This window comes from Schistocerca cancellata, chromosome 2 (assembly GCF_023864275.1).
Source record: "Schistocerca cancellata isolate TAMUIC-IGC-003103 chromosome 2, iqSchCanc2.1, whole genome shotgun sequence".
NCBI classification, from domain to species: Eukaryota; Metazoa; Arthropoda; class Insecta; order Orthoptera; family Acrididae; genus Schistocerca; species Schistocerca cancellata.
This window is the reverse complement of record NC_064627.1, coordinates 1,114,816,643-1,114,836,172: the sequence shown is the minus strand read 5'-3', so window position 1 is coordinate 1,114,836,172 and position 19,530 is coordinate 1,114,816,643. Positions and strand designations below refer to the sequence as shown.

General features: G+C 39.1%; 1 protein-coding gene across 1 annotated transcript in view; it reads left to right on the top strand.

Annotated features, from left to right (window-relative positions):
• The window catches only part of LOC126163146 (intraflagellar transport protein 27 homolog), a 52,526-nt gene extending 37,768 nt beyond the window's left edge, over nt 1-14,758 (top strand). The window contains exons 3-4 of the mRNA XM_049920075.1: nt 3,294-3,530; nt 13,675-14,758. Coding sequence (XP_049776032.1) covers nt 3,294-3,530; nt 13,675-13,770 — 333 coding nt within the window. The 3' untranslated portion in view covers nt 13,771-14,758. The remainder of the gene's footprint in view (nt 1-3,293; nt 3,531-13,674) is intronic.
• The last annotated feature ends 4,772 nt before the right edge of the window (nt 14,759-19,530 follow it).

Sequence of the window (19,530 nt, the reverse complement as noted above, 5' to 3'; positions counted from 1 at the left end):
CTCACCATTCAACTGACTTTTGTGTTTTCAGTGGACAAATTAACATCACATGGGTGCACTGAGAATGTAGTTTGTATCTGATTCTTTACCAGTCAAACCTAAAAACAATGTTCTTCAGTGCTGATGTGTGAGTTATTCAATGGAGTACCATATTGACTATGAGGTATCCTCCTCCAGAAGCCCTTTTCTTTTGTGTATTTTCAGAAGAGTCATGAACTGTTATATTCTGTGATTTAATTCTAAATAAGTTGTGCTTAAAAAAGTGTGTTGCTGAAGAAGCAGACACACAATAAACAGGTTGATGGTCATTTTCAAAATGATGTTGGTAAGTGACATGACCATTTTTATAAAGGTAGGACATACCAGTGATGTACGTGGAATCAGCTACATTGGATGAGTAAAGTCTTGCGTCTGTGTCTTTCTCGCAGAGGTGACCCTTGTAGTAAATAATTCGGAATAAGGGTGCCAAAGGATTATCCAGGATATGTCACATGCTGAGCAAACAGTGGAAGATAACTATGGAAAGGGTAGAAAATTTTTTGTAGAGGATATTCCTTATTATTTTTTATTATGTATTTAAGAGTCCTGTAATGGTAATATTGCAGTGTATACAACAGCTATCAGGCCAGTCCGAAGGAACTACAGACTTTTCTTACATTATTTATCCAACAGTGACACTATAATGTTGAGAACCTTTAAAAAAAAAAGCATCAAAGGATGGTAAAGTTTTGTTTTTATAGATGCTTCCTCACATAATAGAAACAGTGCTTAATTAAGTAATCCTTTATGAGCATTTTGAATTTATCCCTGCCCATTAATGGATTTACGTAACTCGCTTTTATGAAAAGGACAGATTTCTACACTCCACATAGAGGAGGCACTGTGTTGTAACTAGCACAATGAAAAGACTGCTAAACATTTAAGCTTTCAGACAAAGATGACCTTTCTTTGGAAACAGAAAACACACGAACATTCATAAAAAAAAAAAAAATGATGAGTAGCGATCTGTCCTTTTCATAATGTTCTTATTCTTGTTCCTCCTAGACTTCCCATTGTTTGATTTATGTAACTCAGTAATACATAATACATTTTGATGCTTGGATGAAGCTAGTCTTTTTGGAATAGTGTTGTTTGTTTCTGACAAATATGCATACAGTATGTTTGTTATGTATATTTACTGTGCTCAGATTAATTACAAGAGGTACCATGAACACTATTGTTCAATTTTACGTTTGTAATACTTATATTTTGTAATATTTACACAGGGAAGTGGCTGAAATTTAAGGACCTGGTAAAGAGTTGTACTCTCTGGTGACACTATTGTTCAATTTTTCTTTTATAATGTTTACATTGTCTAATATTTACATACAGGCAGAAGTTTAAGGATAACGTAAAAAGGTGTAATCTCTGCTGAATGGTATTGTTCTGGTTTCTGTGCTATAGCGGGTGCAATATTGTGTAGGATATAGTTTGCTACCTCATGCTATAAGTAGCTGATTGCATATACATTCAAGAAATACCTAGCTTGTTAAATATAAGTGGTTACCTCGGTAGAGATCATTTGTCAAGGCTATGTGGTGTGTTGCCTTAATGTGTACTCAAGGAACTACTTGACATAAATTATTGTTTATGTTCTTCACATTTGTTAATCCCAATAGTAGCCATCATCCTTTTTCAATAAAATTATTTTATTCTACTCTGGCTATAACTGTTTTGTGTAATAGTGTCTCATTGTTTCTTCTCACTTAGGCCATTTATTGTCATGGAGTTTATGTTTTTAATTGTTGATAGGATCAATCCAATAACACCTACTGATCGACATATACAAATAAAATTCCCAGGGATTGGATGCCAATACACTCCATCAGTGATACATTTTTGTTTTGTTAGACAGCAAAGGACTTGGAAGAGCAGTTGAATGGAATGGACAATGTCTTGAAAGGAGGATATAAGATGAACATCAACAAAAGCAAAACGAGGATAATGGAATGTAGTTGAATTAAGTCGGATGATGCTGAGGGAATTAGATTAGGAAATGAGACACTTAAAGTAGTAAAGGAGTTTTGCTATTTGGGGAGCAAAATAACAGATGATGGTCGAAGTAGAGAAGATATAAAATGTAGACTGGCAATGGCAAGGAAAGCGTTTCTGAAGAAGAGAAATTTGTTAACATCGAGTATAGATTTAAGTGTCAGGAAGTCGTTTCTGAAAGTATTTGTATGGTGTGTAGCCATGTATGGAAGTGAAACATGGACGATAAATAGTTTGAACAAGAAGAGAATAGAAGCTTTCGAAATGTGGTGCTACAGGAGAATGCTGAAGATTAGATGGGTAGATCACATAACTAATGAGGAGGTATTGAATAGAATTGGGGAGAAGAGAAGCTTGTGGAACAACTTGATGAGAAGAAGGGATCGGTTGGTAGGACATGTTCTGAGACATCGAGGGATCACCAATTAGTACTGGAGTGCAGCGTGGAGGGTAAAAATCGAAGAGGGAGACCAAGAGACGAATACACTAATCAGGTTCAGAAGGATGTGGGTTGCAGTAAGTACTCTGAGATGAAGAGGCTTGCACAGGATAGGGTAGCATGGAGAGCTGCATCAAACCAGTCTCAGGACTGAAGACCACAACAACAACAACAACAGCTGAATGCGGCATCATGTTGTCAAAACATTGTGACCCCATAACTGAGCTGATGGTTTCTGAAAAAGTATATGTTTGAGTCTACGGTCAAAATTTATTTATTTTGCCTGCTGGCTACTACTTTTGGTACACAGTACTATCCTCAGGCCATCGCTTGTCAAGCAGTTGTTACACTTGCTTCCCAAGTAGGTCTGTCCAATATCAATAGGTATTTGACACAACTACTTGGGAAGCAAGCATGATGACTGCTTGCCAGTGGATGACTTGAGGACGGTATTACTGTAATGGCTGCTGTTCCAACAACAATATGTCAAGAATATGTAGTGTGAGAAGATTTCATTAATGAATTAACTAGAAAAGCTTGCATTCCCATACAGCACACTTTATACTTTGAGACACTGCACTAACATGGATCAGTCACTCATGTGTATTTATGTCATGTTTTGATAATGAAATAAATGGTCAGTGAAATACTGTCCCACTAGGTAGTGCAATAAGTATAATTAATTTAATTTAATTTCAGAACTATCAGTCAACTCTTTCCCTTTCATCTTTCCTACCTGCAAAATTTTGCTCACCCATGTTTTCCATTTACCGTTTTATTTTATAATGTGAAAATCTCACTCAGTGACATTTTCTATTTTCAGTGGAATGAACCAAACATGATGATGGTTCTTTATGATGTTACATCGGAATCATCATTCCAGGCTGCAAGTCAATGGACAACACTGGTTCGGAATTTCATACCTAAAAAGTTTGCAGATGTAGCACCTGGGATCTTGTTTGCAAATAAAGTTGATCTTGTTGAAAGAAGAACTATTAATGAACAAATGGGAACTGAAACAGCTGAAAAATTTGGTCTTCATTATTTAGAAGGATCTGCTGTATGTTAAGAAAAATTGTCATTTTTATGAGTTTAATTTATAAATCTTATTTTTATCCATAAAATTAAATTCAAGAAACAAACCTAATGGATTGAAGGTTTAGCAGGAACATATTATTAGCATTGACTCAGTAATAAATGACACTTGCATTTGCATAATCATATTTGATTTGGAACATGATCACAGAGATAAACATATCGTTAGTATCATATGTCAACGAGGAACTTGAAACTTGCAGTGTGGGGCAGGAGCCTTTAGAGGAACTATGCCTCAAGTTTAAAAAAAATAGTTGATCATGTACTGAATAGATATGTACCCAGTAGAACAGTTCATAATGGGAGGGAACTTCCATGATATACAGCCACTATAAAGAAACTTCTAAAGAAATAGAGATTACCGCATAATAAGTGTAAAACAAAGCATAGGGCTATAGATAGAGAGATGCTGAATGAAACGCATTTGGCTGTCAAGAGAGCAATGCGTGAAGGTCTCAGCAATTATCATAGCAGAATATTGTCAAATGATATTTCATGAAGCATAAAGAAATTCTGGTTGTATGTAAAAGATTTTAATGGCGCACCAAAGTAAGTATCCAGTCCCTAGTGAATGAGACAGAAACTGAAACTGAGGGTAGCTAGGCAAAATTGGAAATATTTAAATCCATTTTCAAATGTTCCTTTACACAAGAACACTCAGGAGAATTGCCACAGTTTAATCTTCAATTCACTGATAAGATGAATGAAATAAGTATCCGTGTCGGTGGTGTTGAGAAATAGCTGAAATCATTGAAAGTGAACAATGCTCCAGGATCCGATGGAATCCTATCAGATTCTATACTGAATTACCTCCAGGGTTAGCCCCCTCTTCTAACCATAATCTATTGTAGATGCCTCAAAAAAAAAAAAAAACAACTGTTCCCAGTTCTTGGAATAAAGCACCGGTCATATCTGTCTACAAGAAGGGTAGTGGAAGTGAGCCCCAAAACTGCCATCCAATATACGTGATGTTGATTTGTTGTAGAATCTTAGAACATATTTTGAGCTCAAACATAAGAGGTGTCTCAAACAAAATGTCATCCTCCATGCCAACCAGCATGGTTTTCGAAAACATCGATCATGTGAAACCCAACTTACACTTTTCTGACATGACATACTGAAAACTTTGGATCAAGAGTCAGATAGATGCAGTATTTCTTGATTTCCAAAAAGCACTTTACTCATTACTACACCTATGCTTATTGCCAAAAGTTTGATCATGTTGTTGTTGTTGTGGCCTTCAGTCCAGAGACTGGTTTGATGTAGCTCTGCATGCTACTCTATCCTATGCAAGCTTCTTCATTTCCAAGTAACTATTGCACACTACATCCTTCTGAATGTGCCTGGTGTACTCATCTCTTGGTCTCCCTCTATGTTTTTTACCCTCCACACTGCCGTCCAATGCTAAATTGCTGATCCTTTGATGTGTCAGAACATGTCCTACCAACTGATCCCTTCTTCTAGACAAGTTGTGGCACAAATTCCTCTTCTCCCTAATTCTGTTCAGCACTTCCTTATGAGTTACATGATGTACCCATATAATATTCAGCATTCTTCTGTAGCACCACATTTCGAAAGCTTCTATTCTATTCTTGTCTAAACTATTTATCGTCCACATTTCACATCCATACATGGCTACACTCCATACAAATAATTTGAGAAAAGACTTCCTGAGACTTAAATCTGTACTTGATATTAACAAATTTACTTCTTTAGAAACGCTTTTCTTGCCATTGTCAGTCTACATTTTATATCTGCCCTACTTTGACCATTATCAGTTGTTTTGCTAGCCAAATAGCAGAACCCATCTACTTCTTTAAGTGTCTCATTTTCTAATCTAATTCTCTCAGCATCACCTGATTTAATTCGACTGCATTCCAGTATCCTCATTTTGCTTTTGTTGATATTCATCTTATATCCTCCATTCAAGACACTGTCCATTCCTTTCAGCTGCTCTTCCAGGTCCTTTTCTGTCTCTAACAGAAGTACAATGTCGTCAACAAACCTCAAAGTTTTTATTTCTTCTCTGTGGATTGTAATTCCTACTCCGAATTTTTCTTTTGTTTCCCTTACTGCTTACTGAATATACAGATTGAATAAAATTGGGAATAGACTACAACCCGGTCTCACTCCCTTCCCAACCACTGCTTCCCTTTTGTGCCCCTCGACTCTTATAACTGCCATCTGGTGTCTGTACAAATTGTAAATGGCCTATTTCTATGGAATCCAAACTGATCTTCCCCGAGGTTGGCTTCTACCAGTTTTTCCACTTGTCTGTAAAGAATTTGTGTCAGTATTTTGCGGCCGTGACTTATTAAACTGATACTTCAGTAATTCTTCTTGAAGTCTGAGGGTATTTTGCATGATTCATACATCTTGCTCACCAGATGATAGGGTTTTGTCATGGCTGGCTCTCCCAAGGCTATCAGTAGTTCTAATGGAATGTTGTCTACTCCTGTGACCTTGTTTTGACTTAGGTCTTCGGTGGTCTGTCAAATTCCTCATGCTATATCATATTTCCCATTTCATCTTCACCTACTTCCTCTTCCATTTCAATAACATCGCCTTCAAGTACATCGCCCTCCTATAGAACCTCCTTATACTCCTTCCACCTTTCTGCTTTCCTTTCTTTGCTTAGAACTGATTTTCCATCTGAGCTCTTTTCTCCAAAGGTCTCTCTAATTTTTCTGTAGGCAGTATCTATCTTTTCCATAGTGATATATGCCTCTACATCCTTACATTTGTCCTCTAACCATCCCTGCTTAACCTTTTTGCACTTCCTGTCGATCTCATGTTTGAGATGTTTGTATTCCTTTTTGCCTGCTTCATTTACTTCTTCTTTTATATTTTCTCCTTTCATCAATTGAATTCAATATCTCTTCTGTTACCCAAGGATTTCTATTAGCCCTTATCTTTTTACATACTTGAACCTCTGCTGCCTTCACTATTTCATCTCTCAAAGCTACCCATTCTTCTACTACTGTATTTCTTTCCACTATTTTTGTCAATTGTTCCCTAATGCTGTCTCTAAAACTCTCTACAACCTCTGGTTCTTTCAGTTTATCCAGGTCATATCTCCTAAATTCCCACCTTTTTGCAGTTTCTTCAGTTTTAATCTGCAGTTCATAAACAAAAGATTGTGGTCAGAATCCACATCTGCCCCTGGAATCCTTACAATTTAAAACCTGGTTCCTAAATCTCTGTCTTACCATTATATAACCTATCTGAAACCTTCCAATGTCTCTAGGCCTCTTCCATGTATACAACCTCCTTTCAAGATTCTTAAACCAAATGTTAGCTATGATTAAGTTATGCTTTGTGCCAAAATTCTACCAGATGGCTTCCTCTTTCATTACTTACCCCCATTCCATATTCACCTACTACTTTTCCTTCTCTTCCTTTTCCTACTATTGATTTCCAGTCCCCCTTGACTATTAAATTTTCATCTCCCTTCACTATCTGAATAATTTCTTTTATCTCTTCATATATTTCTTCAATCTCTTTGTCATCTGCGAAGCTAGTTGGCATATAAACTTGTACTACTGTGTTGTTTCGAGGGCTCCTGGGTGTCCAGCTGGATGTGATCATTGAAGTCCTATGATATTTTAGTGAATAACCTTTCTGCCATCATCAGGTGGATTTGACGGAATGGTCTGTCTGCTCATAGTCAATGTTATTTATGTCCGTCAGTTGGGCTTCGATTCCCTGCGCCGATGGTCCAATTGTGGCCACCGACATTCCTATTGCAAGTGCCGACACTTCAATTTCAGCTGCTGACAATCTGTTTGTGGGCACCAACCCAGGTCCGCACTGGCTTCGGTGCAAAGTTGAGTCCTTTTTCGAGTATGAAGTAGCTGTGTCATCCAATGGCTTCCCCGTGAGGTTAATCACGGTTCTTTTTATTGGTTCCATCTCTTTTTGCTGTTTGCCTGGGAGCCTTGCAAACTTGTCAATCTGTTTGTCAGTGGATTTCAGGTGTGTCCAGTTCTGAGAATATACGGCCTACCTAAGACACATTAGGAAGTGATGCATCCCATTGTTAGCATCATAGGAGCACCCACGTACCCTCTTGCACAACACCTGGTGGGCCTGCTCAGACCATTTGTGGGAAAATACAAACACCATTTTCTTAGCTCAATGGACTCCATTTGTCATCTTAAGGAGATGATCCTGCAAAAAACAGACATCATGGTCAGCTTTGATGTCGTGTCACTTTCCACACGGGTCCCGCTAGAAGATTCAATCCACCTTATCAGCAAGAAATTTGGTCTCAAGTTGACACAACTTTTCAGGCATGTACTTACATCCACCTACTTCATCTTCAATGACCAATACTAGGAGCAGACCAGCGGTGTGGCTATGGGGAGCCCTCTCTCACCAGTGGTAGCCAACTTATTTATGTAGAGTTTTGAAGAGGAGGCACTACAAGCAGCTGATCGGGAGTCTGTGTGTTTTTTCTGATACATGGATAGCACGTTTGTCATCTGGCCCCATGGATGTACTTGTAGAACCGAGATAAAATGGCACACTGAATATGGACTTATATTTACATGCCTTGAGGTGCCACCATCCTGCACAACTCAACAGGATGCTCAACACACTGGTTCACAGGGCATACTCGAATTGTGTGAACAAAATCTGCACAAAGAACTCAAACACCTATAAAATATGTTCCTCAGGAATGGGTACAGCAATCGACAGATTCATACAGCCCTCAGATGACGGAAATACAGCAGAAACCCAGATGAAGAACAGTCTAAAGATGAGGAACCATGCCTTGCCTTTCTACCATATGTAGGCATCGTGACATCAAAAATTGGGAGACTGCTAAAACAACACAAAATTGACATGGTCTTTCGACCACTGTCCAAGATACGTGTCGTACTGGGGACAGTGAAAAACTGATTTGGCCTGAAGAAGGTGTGCATATATAACATTCCCTGTGGTTGCAACAAATCCTACATTGATCAAATAATCTGAACAGTTGAAGACTGCTGCAAAGAACACCAACACCACACGTACCTAGGCCAGCCCAACAAACCAGCAGTGGCAGAACACTCCTTGGAAACCAGATACAACACGAAATACAAAGAAATCGAGATTCTGGCCCCTGCCAGCTTCTACTGAGACAACATCTTCAAGGAGGCCATTGAAATTTGCGTAATAGACAATCTCATAAATCAAGACACAGGTTTTCAACTCAGCAAGGCATGGAAACCATTACTTAGCTCTATCAAGGAGTCATGCCTCAAGCGGATTCAAGGTCCTTCCATGGCAGCCGCCGGGAACACTCCACTGGATTCTGCATCTTCCACCACCCACCGCAACACCAGGGACAGCACAGACCTGGGTCAGTGCCTGCAAATGGATTGTTGGTGGCCACAATTGAAGCGTTGGTGCTCGCAGTCGGAATATCGGTGGCCACAATCGGACCATTGATACAGAGAATCGAAGCCCGACTGACGGACAAAAATAACACCAACAATGAGCAGACAGATCATTCCATCATAATCACTTGATGATGGTGGAAAGGTTATTCACAGAGATATTGTGGAACTTCAACAATTGTATCTGGCTGGACACAGAGTGCCCTGGAAACAACACATATGCCAGGAAAGCCTCCAATCACATATTGCACTACTGTATAGGCGTGGGCTTCATGCCTGTCTTGGCTACAATAATGTGTTCACTATGCTGTTCATAGTAGTTTACCCATGCTCCTATTTTTATTCATTGTTAAACCTACTCCTGCATTACTCCTGCATTTGATTTTGTATTTATAACCCTGTATTCACCTTACCAGAAATCTTGTTCCTCCTGCCACCAAACTTCACTAATTCCCACTATATCTAACTTGAACCTATCCATTTCTCTTTTTAAAATTTTCCAACCTACCTGCCTGATTAAGGGACCTCACATTCGACACTCTGATCCGTAGAACCCCAGTTTTGTTTCTCCTGATAACGACGTCCTTCTGAGTAATCCCTGCACAAAGATCCAAATGGGGGACTATTTTACTTCTGGAATATTTTACCCAAGAGGACGCCATCATCATTTAACCATACAGTAAAGCTGCATGCCCTCGGAAAAAATTACAGCTGTAGTTTCCCCTTGCTTTCAGCCGTTCACAGTACCAGCACAGCAAAGCCGTTTTGGTTAATGTTACAAGGCCAGCTCAGTCAATCATCCAGACTGTTGCCCCTGCAACTACTGAAAAGGCAGCTGCCCCTCTTCAGGAACCACATGTTTGTATGGCCTCTCAACAGATATCCCTCCATTGTGGTTGCACCTATGGTACGGCTATCTGTATCACTGAGGTACGCAAGCCTCCCCACCAACAGCAAGGTCCATCTGTCATGGAGCGGGGAGGGGTGGTGGTGGTGGGGGGGGGGGGGGATAGTTTCATCATATGGGGCATCAAATGAAATTTGTGACTGGACTGAGAACATTTTGGTAGGGAGGACACAGTACATTATCGTGAATGGAGGGTCACTGTCAGATGTAGAAGTAATGTTGTGTGTGCCCCAGGGAAATGTGTTGGGACCTTGCTGTTCAGGTTCTGTATTAGTGACCTTGCGGACAATATTAAAGGCGACCACAAACTTTTTGCTCGTGATGCAGTTATCTGCAGTGAAATAATTTCTGAATGAAGCTACATAAATATTCATTCAGGTCTTGATAAGATTTAAAAGCAGTGCAAAGATTGGTAACTTGCTTTAAATGTTCAAAAATGTAAAATTGTGCACTTCACAAAATGAAAAAACATAGTATCCTATGACTATAATATCAGTGAGTCACTGTAGGAATTGGCCAACTCATACAAATACCTGGGTGTAGCCCTTTTTAGGGAAATAAAATGGGGTGATCATATAGGCTCAGTTGTGGGTAAAGCAGAGAACACTGAGGAATTGCAATCAGTCTATAAAGGAGAGTGTTTACAAATCACTTGTTTGGCTGGTTCTAGAATATTGCTTCTTGTGTGGACCCATACCAAATAGGACTAACACAGGGTATTGAACATATACAGAGAAGGGCAGTGTGAATGGTCACAGGTTTTTCTGACCTGCGGGGGAAAGTGTTTCTGAGATGTTTGAGAGAACCGAACTGGCAGACTCTTGAAGATAGACGTAAACTATCCTGTGACAGTCTACTAACAAAGTTTCAAGAACTGACTTCAAATGATGACTAGGAATATACTACAAACCTCTAGCTATCATTCACATAGGGATTGTGAGAAAGAGATCATAATAATTACAGCATGCACAGAGGCATTGAGACAATCATTCTCCCCACATTCCATATATGAATGAAACAGGAAGAAATCCTAATAATTGGTGAATGGGGTGTACCTTCTGCCATGCACTTCACAGTGATTTGCAGAGTATAGATGTAAATGTAAATAAAAGTGTGCCAACTTTCTGTTTGCCCACAAATAAGCATGCCAAGTAGACTAATTGCAGTTTTGGGAAAAGTAGTAATTGACATACAGAATTCATGAAAAGGGAGTAGAGTAGAATATGACAGCCTTTTCGCCCCATCTTCGTTGCACAAGGACATCAAAATTCCAGGAGATAATTAACAAATGAATGCTGCACAAAATACAAGACATCCTCTTTGGAGCTTCCACAAATGTGCACTCTAATTATATGTTTTCATACATGTAAATGTTCTACAAATCTTCCACTACATTATAACATCTTGTCTTACATATAAAAGTATACATGAATGTCAGTGGCTTGAGACTGACAGAAAATTAAAAAAAAATTGGGTGCAAAAATTTCATACTTCATAACAAAAGTATCTTATTAAAATATAGTTTTTTTTGCATATTTGGACAAATAACATGACAATTTTGAGAAAAATCAGCTACTGAGATGTGTAACAGCAAGGTCTGAGAGATAATAAATTATATTTCAAATATTTATGCATAACAGAGAATTTAATTCAATTAATTCTGTCACCCCCTACATTGCTATACACTTTTGCATATATGTTTCATGTGTCCCCTCATTATGTGTAGTGGAGGTTACTCCAGGTGTCACTGTCATCCATTTCCTTGTTCTATTTGGTTCTCAGAAAGCCTACATATATTATTATAGTTCTGTGTATTTAAAAATGGGGATTTATCTCTCTCTCTCTCTCTCTCTCTCTCTCTCTCTCACACACACACACACACACACACACGATGCACTTGAGTAAAGAGGAATAATGTGTCTAATTTATTTCTAAGTAAAGTAAAACTGTCCTCAACCCAACAGTTGATTTGGACACCACAGTGCTGAACTTTACCTCAGAGTTGCGACAGTTTCTGGAAATCAGGGAATTTTAAACACGTCAGAGAAATTTGAATAAAACACTGGAAAAAATCTTGTTTTTCTCTCAGTAGATGAAATTGTTTGTTTACTGAGGTGTCATACATTGTCAGTGTTTGGGTGCAGCTGAGTACATGTGCCGCTCCTGTGTTCTCTCATTACTACTGCTTCTCCCCTTCCTACCACTCCCTTCAACTTGCAGTCAATGCTGCCACCACTTCTTGTCACTAGCCTAGCCGCTACCAACAAGAGGCAGGGAGGCATAAGCAGTAGTTTGTTTGGATCTGATTCTCAGAGACTGCAGGCACAGTGGCCGGAGACAGTGTCTGAGTGACGGAGTTCTGTCTGAGTGACTGTGTGAATGTATGAGTGCTCTCATTTTCTGACAAAAGCTATTGCTGAAAATTTATTTTTGAGAGTGTGATTGTCTTTTCTATGTGCCTGTCTGCAGCTCAGCAATCATCTTTATGGTGAGTTGCTATCTATCCTCATTATTATTGACTCTCAGAGTACTTGCACAAGTTATCCGTTGCATGGATTGATTGCCTTGGTCTCATTTCATCAACATGCTGTCTGTGGCTCATGAATAGCGGGCCAAAACTGCAGGCTGTTTCTGTGGGTATCTGTAATGGTTTGGGCTTGCTGATCTGAAACCATTTAGTTCCCACTAATGTGCAGGCCCTGCCCGTTGGGTCTAGTCTCACCATACTGCCCGCAGGCTGGGTCTCTTAGTGTGTGGTGTAATGCAACAGATTGTCATGATTTATCCGTGGACCCAAGACTGTGGTGCTCCTCAGCAGGCCAGAGGCCATGGGTGATGGGTTTCAGGAATTGTGACTGTCTCACTGCAAGTACTTTGCACAGTGTGGCATTTTGTAGACATTTTATCTGTTCTAGTACATTTTGGCATTTAAAAAGTAGTTTATATGTTAGAAAGTATGGATGATAAGAAGAAGAAAATTGTGTCAGTCACTGGCAGTTTGTATGCTATGTACTTAATATATCTCTAGAAAGAATTACCTATAAAATAATAGATATAACACAGTGGGTAATAACCGACAATAATGAACATATTAGAACCAACATTTTGTTGGCGGTCACCTACAGTCTTGGTTTACACATTCTTTCCCACCTTATACACTTCTTTCAAGAGGCCTGCTTTTTATTGAGGTTATTCCTGAAAGCAGTGAAGATATTTTAAATCTGCCCTGTGACTCTAAGAAAATGTGTATTTTTGTCACCAAATGTGTTTAGTTTTATTGAAATAAAATAACATCAGTGGTCTTAATGAAAAACACATACCATCTGGCTTGCTTTCTCCATCTAAAAACAGTTCATTACAAAAGATGTTGATGTGATTTTTGCTCACATCAGGAAACATCATCTTTTTGAAAGTTTTTTTTAGATATTTCCTTAATTGCACTATTGTTTCTTGTACCGTAGCTGCAAAGACAGATTCACAACTTATGTCTTAACTTATCCTTGAGGTCTCAAAATTTGTCAGGGAAAAATGCTAAAACTTGTTTGGAAATCAGGGAAATATCAATGAATTTCACTTGGGGAAACTTGTGGCAACCCTGTGTCCTGTTGGATATGATATGTCCTTCATTTCCTCCAACCTTTCAACTGAACTACCAGCCAATTATAGGGGGACCTACATTTTAATGTGTTCACTCAACCATGGTGCAACTCATCATTTTTTTAATACAAATATAAACATATTCATATACATATCATGGCACAATTCAAAGAAGTAAATTGCATTTTTTACTGTTGAGTCACTGACTTTTTTTCCAGAAGCAGAACCTAGGTGTGAAGGAACCATTTTCTCTGCTGGCTCAAGAATGGTTTGGAATAGTTCACAGAACACCAAGAAACTTTGGTGTTTCCTAATGGAACTTGATTGTATATTTCATAAAATACCTTAAAAACTTGAGTGTGCTTCTTTGTTTACTTATACAATATAAAATTTTGATTACATTCTCCAACCACTTCACTATATTTACAAAAGCAATTTATCTGGTTAGTCTTCTGATATTTTATACAGGTAGTAATATGTAATTTGTGTGATGATATTACATGTCTGTTTGGTTACTATGGACTTGCTGTCACAGAGTATCTTCTAGTCATAAAAATTGATGTATTTTATTATATAGCTGCTTTAGATATCCATTTACAAAACTCCAGTCTTTAGCTTCATATAATAACTAAATACACTCTGAAATAAAAAAAATTCACTCATTGAAAAGTAAAGGATCTTCAGGTATAGATAACATCTCTAATAAACTGTTGAAATCCTGCAGTAATGATGTAAGTGTAGTACTTGCTCACATTTGCAACACATCTCTGTATGAAGGAGGTTGTTCCAGAGAGAATGAAATATGCCATTGTGAGACCTCTTTTCAAGTCTGGCGATGCTACAGATGTAAAAAATTATCGTCCTGTCTCTCTCTTAACAACATTTTCAAAGGTTCTTGAAAAGGCATTGTATAACAGTATTGTGGCACATCTTGATAAACTTAATATTATTAACCACAGACAGTTTGGTTTTCAAAAAGGGGTTTCCACAGAGCGTGCCACATATTCACTCACAAATGTCGTCTTGGAGTCTATTAATAGTAAGAAGTTACCAGTTGGTGTCTTCTGTGATATTTCCAAGGCCTTTGATTGTGTAAACCACAAGATACTCTTGGAGAAGGCCTATCATTACGGAATCAAAGGGCCTATAGGTAACTGGCTAAAATCATATCTTGAAGACAGGAAACAAAAGGTGGTTCTAAATGGCTGCAACAAAGGATCTTTGAATCTAGTGGATTCTGAATGGGGCAAAATACAGCATGGAGTTCCCCAGGGATCTGTCCTTGGACCCTTGCTGTTTTTAATATACACTCCTGGAAATGGAAAAAAGAACACATTGAAACCGGTGTGTCAGACCCACCATACTTGCTCCGGACACTGCGAGAGGGCTGTACAAGCAATGATCACACGCACGGCACAGCGGACACACCAGGAACCGCGGTGTCGGCCGTCGAATGGCGCTAGCTGCGCTGCATTTGTGCACCGCCGCCGTCAGTGTCAGCCAGTTTGCCGTGGCATACGGAGCTCCATCGCAGTCTTTAACACTGGTAGCATGCCGCGACAGCGTGGACGTGAACCGTATGTGCAGTTGACGGACTTTGAGCGAGGGCGTATAGTGGGCATGCGGGAGGCCGGGTGGACATACCGCCGAATTGCTCAACACATGGGGCGTGAGGTCTCCACAGTACATCGATGTTGTCGCCAGTGGTCGGCGGAAGGTGCACGTGCCCGTCGACCTGGGACCGGACCGCAGCGACGCACGGATGCACGCCAAGACCGTAGGATCCTACGCAGTGCCGTAGGGGACCGCACCGCCACTTCCCAGCAAATTAGGGACACTGTTGCTCCTGGGGTATCGGCGAGGACCATTCGCAACCGTCTCCATGAAGCTGGGCTACGGTCCCGCACACCGTTAGGCCGTCTTCCGCTCACGCCCCAACATCGTGCAGCCCGCCTCCAGTGGTGTCGCGACAGGCGTGAATGGAGGGACGAATGGAGACGTGTCGTCTTCAGCGATGAGAGTCGCTTCAGCGTTGGTGCCAATGATGGTCGTATGAGTGTTTGGCGCCGTGCAGGTGAGCGCCACAATCAGGACTGCATACGACCGAGGCACACAGGGCCAACACCCGGCATCATGGTGTGGGGAGCGATCTCCTACACTGGCCGTACACCACTGGTGATCGTCGAGGGGACACTGAATAGTGCACGGTACATCCAAACCGTCATCGAACCCATCGTTCTACCATTCCTAGACCGGCAAGGGAACTTGCTGTTCCAACAGGACAATGCACGTCCGCATGTATCCCGTGCCACCCAACGTGCTCTAGAAGGTGTAAGTCAACTACCCTGGCCAGCAAGATCTCCGGATCTGTCCCCCATTGAGCATGTTTGGGACTGGATGAAGCGTCGTCTCACGCTGTCTGCACGTCCAGCACGAACGCTGGTCCAACTGAGGCGCCAGGTGGAAATGGCATGGCAAGCTGTTCCACAGGACTACATCCAGCATCTCTACGATCGTCTCCATGGGAGAATAGCAGCCTGCATTGCTGCGAAAGGTGGATATACACTGTACTAGTGCCGACATTGTGCATGCTCTGTTGCCTGTGTCTATGTGCCTGTGGTTCTGTCAGTGTGATCATGTGATGTATCTGACCCCAGGAATGTGTCAATAAAGTTTCCCCTTCCTGGGACAATGAATTCATGGTGTTCTTATTTCAATTTCCAGGAGTGTACATTAATGATTTACCCCTGTCCATTAGTAAAAATTGTGAATTCACAATGTTTGCTGATTATTTTATACAGTTCCACACAAAAAATAAAACTCTAGAAAATATAGTAATTGCTCATGTCAACCAGGAACTAGAACAGGTGCAATCCACTAAATTCTTGGAGGTTCACATTGACAGTAGGCTCAACTGGGAACAGCATGTGTCCCTTACTCTAAAAAGGCTTTCATCAGCAACTTTTGCTCTAAGAATAATTACTCATTTTGGGGACATCAACTTTTTAAAATCATCTTACTTTGGGTACTTTCACTCATTAATGAGTTACGGAATAATATTCTGGGGTAATTCACCAGCCTCAAAAAAAAATCTGAACTGCTCAGAAGAGAGCAGTCAGAATCATGTGTGGGGTTCCTCCACGAACCTCATATAGAAAACTTTTTACACAGTTTCGTATTCTGACCACAACGTGTCAGTACATATACTCTCTGATGAATGTAGTTAATAAAGACTATGCTCAGTATGAAACAAATTGTTCATACCATAACTACAATACTAGAGGTAAAGATGATCTACATGTTGAACTAAAAAATTTAACACTTGTACAAAAGGGAGTAAAGTATGCTGCTATAAAGACTTTTAATGCACTGCCTAATTATATTAAATGTACAAGAGAAAATGAAATGGTGTTCAAAGGTATGTTAAAAAAATACCTGCTCGACCATCCACTGTACTCGTTAGATGAATTCTTTTCCAGAAGTAATCCCCTCCCTTAATAATAGATGTATTTAGTCTCTTAGTTATTAGATGGACGATACAATATTATGTTAATGTTATAGTGTTAATGTTATAGTTATAATGTTATACTGAGAATTGCTATACTAGTTAAATGACAGCTTGTAAATGAGAAAAAGTGATACTTATTAATATCTATATCATTGTATTATATTACTATTCTGGAGCATTAATTGTATTTGTACAATTGTATTGACACGTTCCACATCCAGGTGAATCACTCGCATGTACGGATCTATGTAATACGCATACCAAATAAAAAAATTAAAAAAAAATATTCACAATTTAAAAATTTTATGCCTCTGTACCAACATTTTATTCATTAATTTTTTTTTTCACAAGCCACTTAAAAATGTATTTGTATTAGCATTCTTCATAATTAAAAGTAGAAAATAATAATAATAATAATAATAATTGTCATGTCTTCTGGGGTATTCTGTATTTGCTAGTATTGTACATCCGCTTGTGATGTGATCTACTGTTTCTATTTGCAAACAACAAATAGAAACAGTAGATCACATCACAAGCGGATGTACAATACTAGCAAATACAGAATACCCCAGAAGACATGACAATGTAGCAAAAATAATACATCAACAACTTGCCATAAAACATAAACTAATAAAACAACACGTTCCCACATACAAGTACACACCTCAAAATGTACTGGAGAATGATGAATACAAATTATACTGGAACAGAATGATTATAACAGCTAAAACAACACCACATAACAAACCTGACATCATACTCACCAATAAAAAGAAGAAATTAACACAACTAATTGAAATATCCATACCCAACACAACAAATATACAGAAGAAAACAGGAGAAAAAATTGAAAAATACATCCAACTGGCTGAGGAAGTCAAGGACATGTGGCATCAGGATAAAGTTGACATTATACCAATTATACTATCAACTACAGGAGTCATGCCTCACAATATCCACCAGTACATCAATGCAATACAGCTACATCCAAACATATACATACAACTACAAAAATCTGTAATTATTGATACATGTTCAATTACCCGAAAGTTCCTAAATGCAATATAACGTATACCATACAGTTACAAGGAAGTCACGCTTGATCAAGGTCCGTGTCACGTTCCATTTTTAACCAGACTTAACAGTCTGAGAAAATAAATAATAATAATAATAATAATAATAATAATAATAATAAGATCCCGTGGAGGCCCGGGAAAAGAATAGGCCTCAGGTATGTTCTGCCAGTCATAAAAGGCGACGAAAAGAACAAACCACTAATAGGGCTAACCCCCCTTTTAGTGTGATTACTTGGCTCAGGACAGAACTAAAGAAGCCTCGGACAAGCGCCGTCATGGTCGGGGACAACGCTTGAACCCTATGCCCGCCCACAATGGTAACGGCACTGCTAGCCAACTGGGAAATGATTTAAATCCAAATAGAGGTGTTTTGCAGGATATGCTTCTTGCAACCACCCTAGAAGGAAAACAAAGACAGAGGATGAGATGGTCAGATGAAGTTAATCGACACCTCATGTTCTGTTATTACCAAGCAACAAACCTAGGAACCAACACAACTGGATACAGATCACAAGTATACACAACATTTATTACCAGATACCCGGAATTAAAATTTTTAACAGAACAACGACTAGCTGATCAGATCCGTGTAATAATAAAAAATAACAGGATACCCCAGTCAGAATTAGAAAACATCAAACAACAAGTACAACAAATACTGGAACAAAATAATGTGCAATTAGAAGAAGAAGAAAATACAGTAATGGACTCAAACATCCCAGAGAAAACAAACAAAGAACAAAATGTGTCAATTAAACAATAAGAGGAAAACGAAATCTTAAGACAGCCACCAGAACAAGCACAAACAGAACACGAAGAGACACACGTGTTAGATATAGAAGAGAAATTTCAGCTGACATATATAGAATACAAAGACACAAATACAGACATTAGACCATTCTTGCATAGACCACCAAATAACCCACAAGTCGAAACAACAATAAAAACTATCAACACAATCATACACAACAAAATAAATGAAAACACAACTATGGAAGAGTTACAACTACTGGTTTATGTAGGAGCACTCACTACACTAAATATAGACACTAGGCAGAGATCAGAACCAACCAACACACAGAAGAAACCCATAAAACCAGCATGGCAACACAGGCTACAGATCAGAATAGAAAAACTGAGAAAAGACATCAGAGGGCTAACACAATTTATAAGAAATGAAATGTCAGAAAAAAAACAAACGAAAAAGGTTAGGTAAAATCTCACAAGAAGCGATAGAGCAATTAGATGAAAAGAAGCAGAAATTACAAGCATTGGCCAAACGACTTAGAAGATACAAAAAAAGTGAAAATAGAAGGAAACAAAACCAAACATTCAACACAAACCAAAAGAAATTTTACCAGACAATAGATAACACACACATTAAAGTAGACAATCCACCAGACATAACAGACATGGAACACTTCTGGAGCAACATATGCTCAAACCCGGTACAACATAACAGGCATGTACGGTGGATACAAGCAGAAACA